The sequence below is a fragment of the Miniopterus schreibersii genome (genome assembly GCF_964146895.1).
Source record: "Miniopterus schreibersii genome assembly, chromosome: 11".
Taxonomy (NCBI): Eukaryota; Metazoa; Chordata; class Mammalia; order Chiroptera; family Miniopteridae; genus Miniopterus; species Miniopterus schreibersii.
Window position 1 is genome coordinate 43,884,830 of NC_138111.1, and position 16,319 is coordinate 43,901,148.

Here is a 16,319-nt window from a genome sequence, read left to right on the forward strand (position 1 = left end):
AGAGGACTGCAAGGGTCAGGGTACCTGCTAACCTGGAGCTGATGCTTGTGTCTTTCTCTACAGGGTTTTAGAAAAACTGGACAGAAAACGCCCCCTCTGCTAATGGCCAGCAAGCGGAGACCCTATCACCTGGGGGTCGGGAGCACTCAGGCGTTTCTGAAACATGATGTAGCACTACCCTGAAAAGGCACAAATAAACCCCAAACCCTGGCACACATTTATCCAGTTCGTGAAGCGGATTAATAGGATAACCAATAAAACATGTATAAAAGCTTTAATTAAATCTGATGAAATAAAACTTCATGTTTTATTTATGGACACTCCCAACATGTAAAGGATTCAGGGACACATTCATTTTTACTGCCATTCCGTCCTCATATCTATAATTAAATCCAGGCTGCAGCTCTGGCCCAAAGCAACGCGGCATTTTAAAGCTGGCCTTGGACACTCCCTCCCCCACCCCATCTGCTTTTAATTATAATTACCATCCCAATATAAAGGAGGCGGATGGTAAAACAAAACAAAATAATAAAACAAACAAACAAACAGAAACCAGTTGTTGCCTTTATGTTTGAAATGACAGCTGAGGGAGGGTTTCAGGCGGGTGGGCACAGCCTCTATTTCCAGTTGTATTGTGTACCAAGTGCACAATCCCTTCATTTTACTTTTGACATAAAAAAGGACTTCATGAAACAAGACAAAATAACTTATGATTATATGAAACATAACTGTGACAAATCACAAAACTATACATATTAATAGAAAAAAAAGTGTACCTAATTCTTTAAAAGATTTATGACAATAAGCACCAGATGTGCCCTTAGAGTAAAATCGGCCCCATATCCAGTATGATATATGCAGTTCATTTCTCTACGTGAGTGTATATAACTATGGACAAGAGTCTGCGTGATTTATGGAAAACAGATTTCCACTTCTCCCCCCGAAAGTGCTTTATGTCAGCAACATTACACAGGATGCTCTGCTGTCTGTACAAAATAAATCTCTTCTTTTTTACACTCGCCATTTCTCCAATGAGTGGTGTTTTTTTTTTTTTTTTTTTGCTTTATCCATTGCAAAAAAAAAAAAAAATGTAACCGCAGAAATTCCACACCACCAACAAAAAGTGCCATTAAAAAATGCTGCTATAAAATGACGTGGTCAAAACAGTCTAATAAAACACCAAATAATTAAATCAGACATTTACAATCACTATTCCCAATACTTAGAGGCAACTGAAAAGTCGAGGTTCTTGGGTGGGGAGATGAGCCTTTACCTCTGTTCTAGTGCACGTATGCGCTCGACAGCTGGTAAGGTGAAAGCTACGGCCCACCCCCAACATTCGGTTTTGCTGGTGGAAACTATGCTGCGAGCCACTGAAGACCTATTGTCCGTTTTAGAATCACCCATGTAATTTGGGGGAGACATCGGTAAAGGGGCCCCACAGGACAGTAAATATTTAAATAATACTTAACAGCTGATCAGAGGCTGAATTACAACTGACACTTTGATGCAGTCCCTTTAGGGAACTGAGAATGCAGCAAATGAAATGTCTCCAGGCATACGGATTTCTCCTTTTTAGTGTAATAAGATAATTAGCTTTGGGCTGCGTGTGTTTTCATAGGCACCAGTTTTTACTTAAGAAAAGGGGGATGGCAATCTCTGTTTGGATGTTAATGAATATGGTTACATATCAAGACTATAAAGGCCAAGAAATGGAAGGGAATAACTCTGTGAACATTCCATTTTTACTGCTATGAACATAATGATGAAAGCATATATAAATCCTGTGCAATGCGAAAGCAAGCGAGAAACAAATCTGAAGGTCAGGTGAGATTCTGGGATCTAGGAGAGCGTGAAGAAGTCTAGAAGGAACCTGAGCGTCCTGTGCCGAGGCCGTCAGCTCAGACCTGCGCCATCAGGAAGCACTGAGGGCTCGAGAGGGGAGAGGGGCTCTCAGCATTGCGGGCGGCCCTGGGCCCTGCGTCCTGCACGGCCCTCGGCTAACAGGAATGCCCTCCTGAGGGGCCTGCCGAACCCCCGCCCAGGAAGGCGGCCCTGTAGGTGCTATTGCTGCCTGGCGCCGCCTGGCTCCCTCCGGCCAGAGGGGCAGGGCCACTGTGAGGCCACAGAACGACCCGAGGCTGGTACAGGAGCATCTCTCCCAGCCAAAGGAGATGACACCCATGGTTTCTGAGGTTCAGCGTCTGGCTCCGTCTCCTCTCCCGCTTTCCACTTTAAGGTATAGAAGGCCACAGGCAGGGCTGACAACATCAGCTGTAGTAATCACCTTGCCTTCTCATCTTTTTCCTCTCATCACACAAATAAAATGCAATCTGAGCTCCTCATAAAGGCTTCAGTATTAAGAATGGACAGACTGTCTCTAAAAACCATTCCTTTCTTCCCAGAGTGTGACAAAGGCCCAGGAGGGATGCCAGCGTTCGTACGCGTGTGTCCTTGCTTAGGCCAAGTGACACAGCCCACCAAGTCTGCAAGGAGAGTGGTGCTTTACATGCAGTCTGAGAGCTCGTGAGGAGAGATAGCCTGACGGGCAGCTTCTCAGAAAGTAGAGCAGGTTTTTGTAAAGTGGAGACTTGGACATCTGCATGAAGGCTTTTCTCAGATCAGAGCTCACTAGTCAGAGAAACGAGATTGACCAAGTGCGGTTAAAACGGACCCACGCTTGGTTCTGTATTTACCTTATTTTACCACATGTTTGAATGAAGTCCGGAAGCTGGCAGAACATTACTGACTGCGCAGCCGGACTGGAAGGACCCATCTGTCAGGCTACAACTGTCACTGGGTCCCAAGTCTGACCCCAAGCTGTTTAATTGTCTTATTGAAGAGTGTAATTATTTCTGTTTGACAAACAGTATTGTTTCATTGCTCAGAAAACATTTTTAAAGAGAGCAAGAAAGAAAGCGTGAAATGTGACTACTGGAATGTCAGAATTTACTGAGTGTCTTTGGGGGCCTGGCTCATTTTTACAGCCTAGGCCATCGGACTCAAGATCTTTTTAAAGCTTTGTAAAGGTGCCAAGGAAAATGGCTTCCTCTTCAGGCTTGATGTCAAATGGCCAAGTGCTCTGTGAAAATCCAAGGCCCGCACACCACAGTTTCAGAAAACAAGGTTGTCTTGTTCTGCCCACCTTTCCAGCAGTTTCCTCTACCTGCCTGGGGTCGGACCTTGCTAAGAGCTGATGGTCAGACAATGGTGGGTGGTGGGCATGTCTGAATCACAGTCAGGACGAGGGAGGGAGAAAAGTACAGGGGGGAGACAGACAGACAGATGGTGAGGTGAGCAGAGGCTGTGCAAAATAACTGGACATAGGGCATCTCTAGTTTGGTTTCCCAAGAAAACCTAGGAACATAACTTGGTGGGTCCCTGTGCTCACATCATCTCGCACGTCTCTGGGCAGAGCACCAGAGCAGAAGCCATGGTGAACCAGTAACACGACCTTTTGCTTTGAACAAGGTCACTGAGGTGGATTTGCCGAACAGCTAACCCTCTCTGGTTCCTGCTACAACACTGGGAAGTGGGTGTGCCCACCCCGTTTCCCTCAGGTAGCCTTCGCTAAATGCAAAACTAACATCCCGGGAGTGCTCACAGGTGCTGTGAGGTGTGGCCAGGCGGAGCTACGCAGCTGTGGCAAAACGTATGCAGCTGGGGTGATTAAAATAATTTTTGCATCCAAAAAACAGCCTTCTAAATATTTTTTTCCTTTTAGAGTAGATGTCAATAACAAGTCTTTAAAATGAAGGAACTAAGAGAGGTTTCTGGAATATAAAACAAGTTATAGTGCGTTTCAAGGGACTGTACTTGACAGAACCTCCTTACTTTGTTTTTGGAGAAACACTGAAAGCAATTGGTTAGCACGGGAATATCGAAGAGGAGAGGAGAGCAGCCAGCTCCCTGGAATCCAGGCTGGTGCTGGAACCGGGGCTCCCCCTGTGCTATGGACCTGGTTTCCTGTGCGCCTGGCTGGGTGTCGGCCAGCGGTGAGGATGGGCATGGGCGAGGCAGTTCCCTGTGCCTCTGGCCATTGGTACTGTCCTCTACTTGGGGTTTTCAGCGAGGGCGATCCCCAAACCACATTTTCACATGGACGTCACTTCATTGGTGTCTTTTGAGGGTTGACAGCCAGGAAGTAACAGGTGTCTGGTAGAGCGAGAGTCTAAATTCCCTTTGAAAAGACAGTCCTGCTGGTCACCAGCCAACCCAGAGAGAGCAGGGAGCAAATGCAAACATTCCTGCGAAGTCCAGCTCTGACCATCCAGCCCCGCCACCCTCCAGGGCACGTCTGTGACTCGGCAGGTCCCGCGGATTCGGCTGCCACCCTTTCCGTGCAGTCTGTGAGGGCATGAACACAACGAAAGGTGGCAAGCAACAAAGGGTTCTGGATGCCGGTGGTCGTGGAGGCCGGGTTAGCCTTCCGTATAGACAGAGGAGAGCTGGCTAGGACAGCGGTCCATGGCGCTGATCTGCAGGAACGTGGTGTCTTCGGGCCCACTGCGGATGGACTCTCCGAAGAGGCTTGAGGAAGCCGAAGGCAAATCGTACACTGCAGAGAACACACACACACGTCAACTCCTGCCTCGCACCCCACTAGTGTGCATGAGGTGACTGCACTGACCAAGGCCCTTTAGCAGGTCTCTGTCCTCAGGCACCTTAGTGGAAGAGAAGTCTGAGGTGCAGACAGACAGATGGCCAAAGTAAGTCTGGGCACAAAGTATAGGCCGAGTGTAAGTAAAAGCGGAGTGTCCCGGGGAAGGGGGAAGGGGGTCTCAAAAAGAGGTAATATTGAGTCCTAAAGAAGGCTGGAATTCTTACAGATGGAAGGGTTTGAAAAAAGTTCCAGGAGGAAACAGGGAGAAAAGACACAGAGGGAGGGGCACGTGGGGCCCAGTGTGAGGGCGAAGCTCAGGTGCAGAGCAGGTCGAGGGAAACAGGTGAAGGAGGTCTGCGAAGCCTCATCAGGCCTCACTCACAGGGGCTTTGAATGCCATGCTCAGGAGAGTGGACTTTACTAGGCTACTGGACGTTAGGTAAGGTATTTGAACAGAAAAATCACTTATTTTATCCTTCATTTCTGGAAGGCATATGGTAGCATGAAAGGCAGAATGGTAAAGATAGGAGCTGATGTATGGAGACTCCCTGGAAGGCTGTTTCCATTGTCCGGGACAGACACGATGGCACCTGGACTAGGGTGTTGAAAGTGGGGCTGGAGAGAAAGGTGAAGAAGAGAGACATTTCAGGGGTAGATTCGACAGGATTTGATGCAGCCACGTGCCGGGTCAAGTCTAGCCCAGCCAGTCATGGGAAACCCAACTGGTCTCTCCTGCCAGTCTGCCCAGGTTCCTCAGTCACAGACGCCAACACACCTGTAATGCCCGAGTGAGTTGAGAAGGCTCTGTGGAAAACGTCAAAGCCAGCCTGGCCCATGGACGTGGGGACCAGGTAGTCCTCGAAGGAAGGCACCACGCTGCAGGAGCTGCTGGGCGGCACGGTTCTCTGGGAGTCGGGGTAATGTGGGGGGCAGAATGTCTGCAGCTGCCCGTAAAATCCTGAAAATGCAAGCATGGCATTGAGCTACTGCAAGGCACAACTTCCGAAGACCGTTCCAACCCAGCTCGCCCCTCACTCACCCTAGAGTCACATGACAAGGTGCCTTTAACCCTTAAGCTCACCTGTGAAACCTTCTAAGCAAGCATCTGCAATGCACCATTTGGGCAGATGCTCTGTCACCTTCAGGGGCTTTCAAAGTTTGCTGGCTTATGAAAGTTTTATTCCTGCTCTAGTACCCGAAGCTGAAGGGCACCTTACTTTCCCTAGACTCTCCGAAGAGTCCTGGGCCAAAGGCCTGACCTTCAGAGGACAATCCTGCCCAGGCTGGATTTTGAGCACATCTTCCTTAACTTCCCTTATCCTATATTCTCTTTTTCACATTCAGTAAAAATCTGAAGAATGTTTTCGTTCACCCGTCCGTCTAACAGACAAACGCATGCACATTTCTACCTGCCTCATTATTCTGAATAGGTACATAGTATCCCACAGCTGGATCACTGCAATTTATTCAGCTATGATTATGGTTGACCTCTTCAATGAATGGGAAAACTGAAAGTGAACAAATAGTATAATGAAGAAACACATGGAAAGATTTCTTACTATTTGGAAATAATCATCGACATTTTGCTAATCATGTTTCCTTTATCTCTTTCAATTTTGGGGGGTCACTTAATGGAGTTTTCCTTGGGATCCGATAAGGCCCTTTTGTATAACCTTCCACACCTTCTTTTTCCTTTTTCCTCTTTGCCTCATGGTAAATTTGGGCCCATGGATTACTTTCTTGAAGTACAGGATGCTTTGAAAATATAATAACAAAATCTTCATTTGATACTCTACTGAAGGGAGAGTCGTGGTTGTGCTATAAACACCATTTCATTGTGTTTCCTCAAATGTAAAATGTGAACAGACCTTTCAAATACTCATATAATTGATCAACCAATATGGACAAATTGTCAGTCATCTAGCCATCAAAGAAACAAAATCAAGGCGATGATAAAATACTATATTCTACCCATCACATTAGTGAAGACTTCTAACAATCAGTCTCCATGCCAGCATGAGACTGGTGAACATGTCACTTCTGCACAGTGCTGCAGACGCGGCAAGGATATCAGCCTTTTGGAAAACAATTTGACAATCTGTATCTAGAACCCGAAAAGTGTTCATACTCTTGGATATAAAACTGTTACTTCTGAGAATGTATCCTAAAAGCATAGTCCAAAGAAGAAATTCTGCACAGACAGTCATCCCAGTGCTAGCTGTCATAATAGAAAATTGAAGAGCCAAAACGGTAACCCTAAGAGAATGGTTAAGCAAATAGTGTTACATTTACCTGATGGGAATATTAAGTAGCCATTAAAACAGTATTTATAAGGAATTTTTAACTATTATAATGTTCAGCTGGAAAAAAGCCAAGATACAAAGCTGAATATGGAGACTGGGCTCAGTTACGTGGAAGTCTGTGTACAGGGTAGTCTCAAGGCAACATAGCTGTAGCTGTCTTTTTTTTTCTTTTCTTTTTTGCTTTATATTTTTCTGAATTTTAATAGTGATGAAGAGTGAGTACTCTGGAGCCGGATTTTCTGGATACAAATCCTAGTTCAATGACTTACTTATTGTGCAGTCTTGATGAATTACTTAGCCTCTTAGTGTTTTCGTTTTCCAGTTTGTAAGTGGAGTTAAATGTAGTACCTACACCTCACTGAATTATGAAAAATTAAATGATTATTTATATATCATATAACCTAATAATGTGATTATGTGATTAATATTTATATAATATCTATTTTAATAATGTAATTTATATAATGTTTGCTAAATAAGGAAAATAAAAAAGTAGAATTATTTTACAATAATATAGTTCTTAAAAATAAAAAACAGTTATTAAGAGATATAAAGTTTTCAAAAAGGCAGTAAGTCCTTCAGCAATAACCAAATGTAAGAATAAACACAGCAGTGGGCAAGGGGGCTCCTGTACGGTTCCCAGGTAGAATCCTCGGGAACATTCCTGGCCCTCTGGGGTCCTGAGCCCTATACCTCTTGCTGATGCTGGTTCCCAGGTCCTGCACTAATTGACACACATCCTGATTTCTTCACTCACCAAGTGCGGTCTCAAAACCGCAACAAGTTTGAGTGGTTTGAACAACCCGGGATGTGCGGCTTTGTGGTCTGCGAGGTTCCTTGAACTGATCATGACTTTGGGTCCCTGGTGGCCAAGCACATGCAAGCATGGCAGACCCACCAGGAAGAAAACATCACCGTGAACCATCCTGGCTCGTTTATTAGGATGTAATGTCTCCTAAGTCAAACAGACAACATTTGCTATTTACCCCGATGCTTGCTCTGCTAAATCTGTCCCCCACAAACTCCCTGATAGCATTCCTCCGTGTAATGTTCCTCTTCCAAGAAGAGAAGACATTTTCATTGGACTCCCCCATCTCCCTGACCAGGGACATTATTCATTCAGGTGTGTCAGGTACAGGATGGAGACATCCTCCTGCCTTTTGTGAAAACTGACCCATCCTCCCTTTCCTACCTTCTCTCACGCTTCTACGAGCGAGCAGAAGCGTCATATGGCTTCAGTCTACATTTGAGCGCTGTGATGTGTTAAGAGTATAAAAGGTCTGTGATGCAGCGAAACACACCTGGCGAAGTTAAATATTAAACCCAACATTCTGGGCTCCGTTTCCTAGTTTTCCCCTGTCCATCTGGAGCTGAGCGAGAGGGCAGAGTGGACTTAAATTCCTGCCTGTGGGTGTCTTGGCTGACACGAGAAATAGTCGAAACCAGAATGGCCCAGCAAGCATGTTTTATCACTCTCACAGCCAACTCGGGGAAAGAAAATCCTCTTTATTAAATCCCTCCCTCCAAGAAGCCAGTTACTAGAGATGCCAAAAACACTGGTGTGGATGGCTGTGGTCACTCAAATCAAAGGGCTTTCACATTCTCTTCCCAGTGCTATTTCCATAAAACTAATGAAATTTTAAAAAATTCTATTAGGGTCTTGCCACACACAAACTGAGAAAAAGACTAACTCATTTTTTTTAAATTTTTTTTTTGATGAATGGCTCCTGTATTCCAGCTGTTGGATTTCACATAGTAAATTTGGAAGAGACACTACCTTTCGGACCCAAAGCAAAACGAGGCAAGATGTTAACACATTTCGTGAGCATAAAAACGTAAGAGCGATGGCAAGGCCGAGCCAATCTGTCAGTCAGCAAGTCAGTGGTGGTTATCAGATGCTGATCACGGTCCTGCCGGAGAGACCGCAGAAACGGAAGGCGGCACCTTGCCCTCCAGGGTTGATAACGCAGCCAGAGTGAGAACACGCACATGTGTAACAGCGTGAGAATGCACACGTGAATTCGGGTTGCCAGTAAATGTTGTCCCATTTAGTGATACAATCACTCCTCCCCCATTTTAGGAGGTATTTTACCTCCAAGAATGGAGGGATGGGGTGGACTGGGCGTGGGGGGGAGCGATGTGCAGATAAACAGATTCTACCCAAGCCGCAGCTCCTGGAGGTCAAGGGGAATCATTCCTCTCTTCTTGTAAATTTTGGGAAGTTTTTTATTTCCTTCTAAAAATGAACTTGTTTCTCTAACTATAAAAATATTAGGAATTAATTATACCAACTAGAAAATGCAGAATTGGTATAAACAAAGAAAGGAAAGATTATGTTTATTTCCACAATTCAGATATGGCCAGACATATATGCACAAAACTGGAATGTTACACTTAATGTTTTGCATCCTGTTTTCTCCCCTAATATCATCTATGAGCTTCACGTATTATTAAAATTCATTCTTAAAATCCCCTCCCTCTTTACTTTGTCACATGGGGTCACTGATGTCTCTACGTGGATAGGTTAGATGGGGAGTTCACGGTCATTCCTTCTGCAAATGATGATAAAGCAGCCCCGTGCATCTGGGTGTGGGTTTCCTTCCCCGAGTGGAAGGGGCGTGGGGGAAGTTAGAGGAGCAAGGAATTGCGTGACTGACTGTGATAATGGAAGGGGAGTCTCCAGGGCAGCATCGTCCAACAGAACTTTCTGTGATGTGGAAATGATCTGTATCTCACTGTCCAGTACAGTAGCTGCATGTGGTCCCCGAGCACCGGAGATGTGGCTAGTGTGACTGAGGAGCTGACTTTTAAATTGTATTTAATTTTAATTAATTCGCATTTAAATAACCACATGTGGTTCCTGGCTACTGTACTGGACAGCCCATATCTGGGACAATCTGCATTCCCAGGGTGAGCAGGCTTTGTTTCAGGAATGTTTCTGATTAAATTCCTGAAGGAAAAATGCATGACCCATCAAGAGTTCAAATAAAAGCCAGATAATGCTTCTTAGACCTGGCCTTCAAGAGAGGAAGTACATTAGACTCTTTATTACATTTATTTTTTCCTTACAAGTTTACCACTCCAATCTTTATGGAAGGAACTGCAGTAAGAATGTATCAATCAGTCAATAATGGTCACCCGACTGGCAACCCTCAAGAGGGCTGATGAGCATTGTTTAAACTGAACCTCCAGGGCATTTCAGCTCTCCTGGAGAAACCACTTTCACTTCTGGAAGTAGGAGAAGCAAAGGGAAACATGTCACCCACTTCCCTGCAGGCTGTGAGCTGAGGGCACCGTGCCCGCTGCTATGACAAGTAGAGCTATGATGGTGGAGGAGCATTCAACTCGGAGGCTCTACCCAACTGCTACTCACACGGATGGAGAGAAACACCCTCAGCCTGAACCTTGTCAAGGTGCTGTGTCAGGAGCCGTCACCCCAGTGGGTTTGTTCATGTAACAGATGGGTTTGTTCTCTACGGTGAGGCTGGGAACCACCACCAAATTCGGCACCAGGAAAAGTGCTGGATGGACAACAGGCTGGTCCTTCCCTGAGGTGAGTGCTGCCTGGGCCATGATGACCACTTACAGATGCAGACGTCCCACGTGCAGACCGTCAGGAAGGTTGCCCGGAACTACTTCCCCAACCAGGCTGTACCCCGATCGGGCCTGGCAAGATCCTTTGTGAGGATCCACGGAAACAATGCCAGGAGCGCTCACTTCCCAAGATCCCTCGATATCTTCAGATGGGGAAACCCTTCAACTCCCGTGGGATCCGAGTGCGCCGTTTCCAGATTCCTGGCCAAGCGCTGTGATGTTCAGCCACTGCCCAAACCTCAGGAGTCACCTTTCCCTTGGCCTTCCAGACGAAACATGGACTAAGGCATGTGCTTGACTTCGCTGTTGTATTTTTGTAAGATGGGGCATTCACAATATCTACTTCATGAGGCAACTGCACAGATAAAGAGGATTACAGGAGATGATCCACGCAAATGCCGAGCGCGAACTGGCACGGAGTTAGCACCCTGTAACTGCTCCTCTGTGCTTTCCTTTCCCTGTTCTAATAACACAAGCAGCCCAACTTTTAAGCTTTCATTCACTCGACGACAGTTTACTAAGCACTCACTCAAGTGCTGGGACTCAGTGATGAATAAAACATGCTCCGTGCCTTCTTGGAGTGTATGTTTGAGTGAAAAAGAAAGATAAACATATAAATGAGAAACCAAGTAACAATTTCATACTACGTATCACCATAAAGAGGAATTTTCTTTAAGGGATCTAGAGTGACACAACTTTTTCCTCCAGAATACATTCAAGGCAGGAAGAGAAAAAAAAGGAACCAATAGGAAAGAAGTTTGGGTAGTCTGCAAACTTTTTAAGAAGAGTGTTGGCCCTGGCCAGTGTGGCTCAGTTGGTTGGGGGTTGTCCCCTGCACGGAAGGGTTGCCAGCTCAATTCCCAATCAGGTGGCACATGCCCGGGTTGCAGGCTCGATCCCTGGTCAGGGATGTCGTGCAGGAGGCAGCCGATCGATGTTTCTCTCTCTCTTGTTGATGTTTCTCTCTCCCCCTCTCCCTGCCTTTCTAAAAAATCAGTAACAAATCTTTAAAGAAAAAGAAGAGTGTTGGCTGTGGCTGCATTTGTTTGGCCCTGTCGGCCCTGTCCTGCGACAGCAGGTATAATTAGGAGGCCACCTCACGGCTCCGCTGGGGACCAGCCCTGGCCGAGCGGTGCCTGGGTAGCAGATCCCAGTGGCAGAGGCAGAGCTGGCAGGGCCTCAGCTTCTTGGAGGTACAGTGGTTTGCCAGCCAAGAAGAAGGAAGGATGTATATTTACGAGCTTCATGACTTTTTCAGCAGCGACTGTAATTTTGCAGGTTACTTTAGGAAGCGTAGAGTTTTCGGCCTCAGCCATGTAACGCTGCACATGCAGGGCATGGATAAGCCCGAGTGATGGACAGAAGGACGTAAATCAGAGAGCTCCAGAGACGGGGGTATGTGAGAAGACACGCGACCCTGCTCCCCTTGACTCACTAATCTCTTCTTCTCCAACACTCTCTGGCTCCCTGTGGATTACCCCCTACTCTCTGGGGGCCTTGAACCAGCCCCTTTGAATACCGTGTGTAATCCATGACACAAGCCAATGAGACGAAAGAGGAACACGTAGGTAATGTGTTGGAAAAGCTCCTCAAGGCCCTAAGAATAGGGTCTTTGGGGTTATATCTTTTTACCCTGATTTTATGCATTCCAATTTTACTCAGAGAAAGGCCCGGCAATCACACACTTCCTACTCACATGGTACCTTAGTATGAGAAAACTCTTTACGCTTCCTCCTTAGATAGCATCTGATATTCCTGTCTTGCACGCAGGTGACAGAGGAGCTTTGGAATCCCTTGCCGTTATAACCAACACTTTGTTTATATGATACCGTGCAAATAAGAGAAAAGTGGAAAATTCATACAACCATTGTAATCCTTCCAAACATCCAGATATTTGAAATGATTCATGGATCGAGCCTTTATCTGAAAACAGATGGGAAGCAGAACTAAAACAGCCATCCTATAACCTCCTGCTCAGTCCAGAGCTTTCTTATTTGCAGTCTCCTTGCTTTGGAATTTTCAGAGAACATTTTGGTTAGTGTTATGCCCACCACTCAGAGAATTCTGTCGGAAGGAACAAAACTAAGACTTGCTCTGAGAAGGGACTGTATTTTACATAGAAAATCATCCTCACAATAACTTTTGAGTTAAGTGATATTGTCCTCAATTTGAAGACAAAGAAACGGAGAAGTTAAAATAACTTACTCAAATCCTCATAGCTACCAAGTTTCAAAACTAGGACCCAGACCCCGGTCTGTTTAGTGACATAGTTCCTATGGCTAAAGCTCATGGAACAAATCAGCATAAACAAAATCTGGCCATTTTTGCTGAGTCACTGCTGGGTCACAGGCCAGATCCAGGCTGGATCAACCTTCCATAAAGGACAAATATTTTCATTAGGGAAGAAAACACTGAATGAATTAATAAAATGGATGAAATCCCCTAATCACTGAAAAATTCTAAAAACCCTCAAGAATAGAAAAAGGGACATTTTGGAAATTTCTTTTACGATTTCATTTTTACCCATTGCATGAACGACTTGGATCTGGGTTTGAATCCTGGGTGACCCACTGACCAACTGAGTGCCACTGAATAAATTATTTCCCTTCTTGAGTCTCATTTTCCTTTAAAACACCTATTTCACAGAGTGTGAAAAACATTATATATGAGAATGTTTATAAAAGCATCTAGTGCATTCCCTGGCATGTAGGAGGCCCTCAGTAAATTGCAGCAGTCATCAATACCATGAAAAGCTTGTAAGTATTTATAGATGCACAAGCCATTCTTTTTCATTTTTTAAAACTTTTATTTTAGAGAGAGAGGGAGAGAGAGAAACATTGATGTGAGAAACATCAATAAATCCGTTGCCTCCTGTATGCACCTGCCTGGGTATCTGCCTTGACCAGGAATCAAACCCAGGACTCTTCACTGCACAGGACCATGCTCCAACCAGCTGAGACACACTGGCCAGGGCATGAGCCATTCTTAAGCAATTTCTCTCTCAGCATCCACCACCCTTAAGGATACTACTCTTACAAGTGAAATCGCCACAATGTGATTGTCTTGTTTTTGTTTTTGTCTTGGCTCCTGGTCTTGGCCATCAACACCATCCAGGTCTTATCTGGCTAGAACTCCACTCAGCTTCCTCCCCGTGAATGGTGGAGAAACTGTCTCTTCATTTTCATACAGTCTATAAATGGGGAAGCTGCAGGAACAGCTCACAGACTGTGTGAAGAAGACAGATTTTAATTCGGGCTCAGAACTGAACCAGCTTGCACAGCACTCGAGCTATTTACAACTGACATTTAAGCAACTACTGTACTGAGAAAGAGGAAAATAATGGAAATAATAACCCTTAAAATTCCATTTGGGCGCATCCCTACGCAAAGCGCCCCGTGACAGTGGTTCAAAAGCCGACCCCTGGAGCACGTGCCTGGTCCCCTTGCCCTCAGTCAGAGGGCTCCTAGTGAGAAAAGTCCACTTGGTTCCAAGAAGCAGGGCCATTTTCATGCGGAGCTTCTGCTGCCAGCTCGCAGGCCACAGCAAGATGTGCTCTGAACACCCTGGGGGCTCTCCTCCTGTGCTCCTCACAGCCTGAATCTCTGTGAGCCAGAGGGAGCTGTATACTCATTCCTCGGGGTGGGGCATGGGAAGAGGGAGAGGGTCTGCTACTCATGTCTGCATAGGTTTGAGGAAGGAGGCGGGAGCAGGCAGTGCGTGTGGCTGAAATGGAGCAGAAGGAAATGGGGAAAGCAGAGTGAGGAGAAAGGCATGTGTAAAATAATCTTGGTTATAAGATGTAATTGATTTTCATTTAAAAATCCCCAACCCACCGAAAACCCTAATGCGTGGTGGCCTATGGCTTCCAAATTCTCAAAATGATAAGCTGCCAAAGTAGACTAATTGCAATGTGTCTCAGTAATTGCCATGTGTGGGTACGTACAGTTATAGTAAAATGGTTCAGTGAATCCTGACAGTGATAATGTACATTTGGAAATTACATAGAATAGAGACTTTCAAAGCCAGGAGACCCATGGAGTCTGATGGATTTGAAAGCCAGCTTTGTCCCTTACTGGCTGTGTGGCCCAGGGGGAGACCACAGCCTCTCTGAGCCTATGAATCCCCCTTTATAAAAGGAGATAATAATAACCCATAGTCCTCATAGTAAGAAGCAGCAGTAGCATAGGGAACAAAGGGAAGGAGAGTTAGTGCCCAGTTTCCCATGAGTTGTCACCCACACGCCATCATCTGCCCACCATTCCCTGTGACTCATAAATTCTAGATACAGGTAGTGCCTGGAATGGAAGGTGGAGGACTTGGACAGTCTGTGTCTGAGGGCCGTGTGAGGTGAACGCTTTGGTCACTAGTGAAGGTTGATAAGAATGAGTTGGGAATTTCTCGATGAGCAGGAGCCACTCTGTTGCTGTTATAGATTACTACTGGGTGGCTACAAAGAGCAAATGAAATAAAGAGTGTAAAAATATTTTACAAACAGTAAAGCACTGATAATTATAGCTCCCACTGTCTCATTATAAGCCGGGTGTTACTTATCCTACCTTCTTTGAGTACAAAGGTAGCTCTGCCCATGACTGTATGGAGCTCTGTCTATAAGGCTCACAAGCAATCCTTTAATTCAGGGGCTACTTGGGCCTAAAGCAGAACAAGGGAGCATGGCAAAGAATGGGGATTTAACTATATCCACCCTTGTCCTTCTAAGCAAACTCTGCTGTAAAAAAGATTTGGCAGAAAAGAGGGTTCCAGACAGAGACTTAAAGGGATGTTACAAAGAAGTGCTGCAGCAGCCCCTGGGGTCTGTGAGAGCCATCCTGGTTCTCTGCAGTGTTTAGGTTGTTCTACATTATAGGACTTCCCCAAGACCTAACAGGAGGAGCAAGACAGAAAGTAGCTACTTCCTCAGCCATGGGCCAATGGCTTCCTTTGGGCCATCTCTGATTGGGAAACCCTGTGAGGGTGCACCGAGTCCTACACTTAGGGCTAGGCCAGTGATTCCTACAGCGGAGGCCACAGCATCAGCCCCACCTTGGCTCTGCAGCAGACTCAGTGAATCAGAATCTCTGGGTAGAGGACCTGGAAACCTGCATGTTTAATAAGGTAATCCTTATATGAAAGGTTGAGAGACGCTCAGAACACCTTTAGATGATTTTCAATCATTTGAAAGTTTTCTAAATAAAATCTCAATAGGAAAAAACAGAACAGCTTAGATTTCACTTGAAATGAAGGAGAACTCTTCTGATGGGCATCTCTTCCCCCTGGGCTCTTCCCCAGCCCTTTCTACTTACCATGGAGCTCCTTGGGGATAAAGCTTTGATGAGTGTAATAAAGTCATCTTGAATTATACTCTCAGCAGATATGGATCAGGATCCCTCCCCAGCACAGTGCCTTTCTCTTACAAGTAAGTTCTTGGTCAAGGTGAAATCATAGGGCCTCATTAGAGTGACTCAGAAGTATTGGTCTTACTTTGTCCCCATGCTGATCTTGTGGCCTAGACTTCTGTTGTCTAGCTGTAACCAAACTCCCACATTATATCCACTCCTGTAAGAAGGTGACTTCTTGCTTCTCCGAATCCAAGTCTATGATTATATAATTTTCCAGCACTCTAATCTCCGGAAGAGTGGGCCCCAATAGTTTGATTACTTCTTCCACTGAGCCTCTGCCTCATAGCTAAGTCTCTGTTACATACTCTTACACCTCTCTAAAATCTACTATCCAGAATGTTACACAGATGAAACTGGGCTTGAAGTAAAAGACTACAGAAATCTATATAAGTGGGTTTGAGATACCAGAGTGGACATTGCACT

The 16,319-nt window shown here is 45.5% G+C and overlaps 1 protein-coding gene across 4 annotated transcripts in view; it reads right to left on the reverse strand.

Moving 5' to 3' along the window:
- Positions 1-262: 262 nt before the first annotated feature.
- GLIS3 (GLIS family zinc finger 3) overlaps positions 263-16,319 on the reverse strand; it is a 408,840-nt gene continuing 392,783 nt past the window's right edge. For all 4 annotated transcript variants that reach the window (XM_081150561.1, XM_081150560.1, XM_081150562.1 and 1 more), the window contains 2 exons: positions 5,379-5,561; positions 263-4,558 (listed from right to left, as the gene is read on the reverse strand). In XM_081150561.1, coding sequence (XP_081006687.1) covers positions 4,422-4,558; positions 5,379-5,561 — 320 coding nt within the window. In that variant the 3' untranslated portion in view covers positions 263-4,421. The remainder of the gene's footprint in view (positions 4,559-5,378; positions 5,562-16,319) is intronic.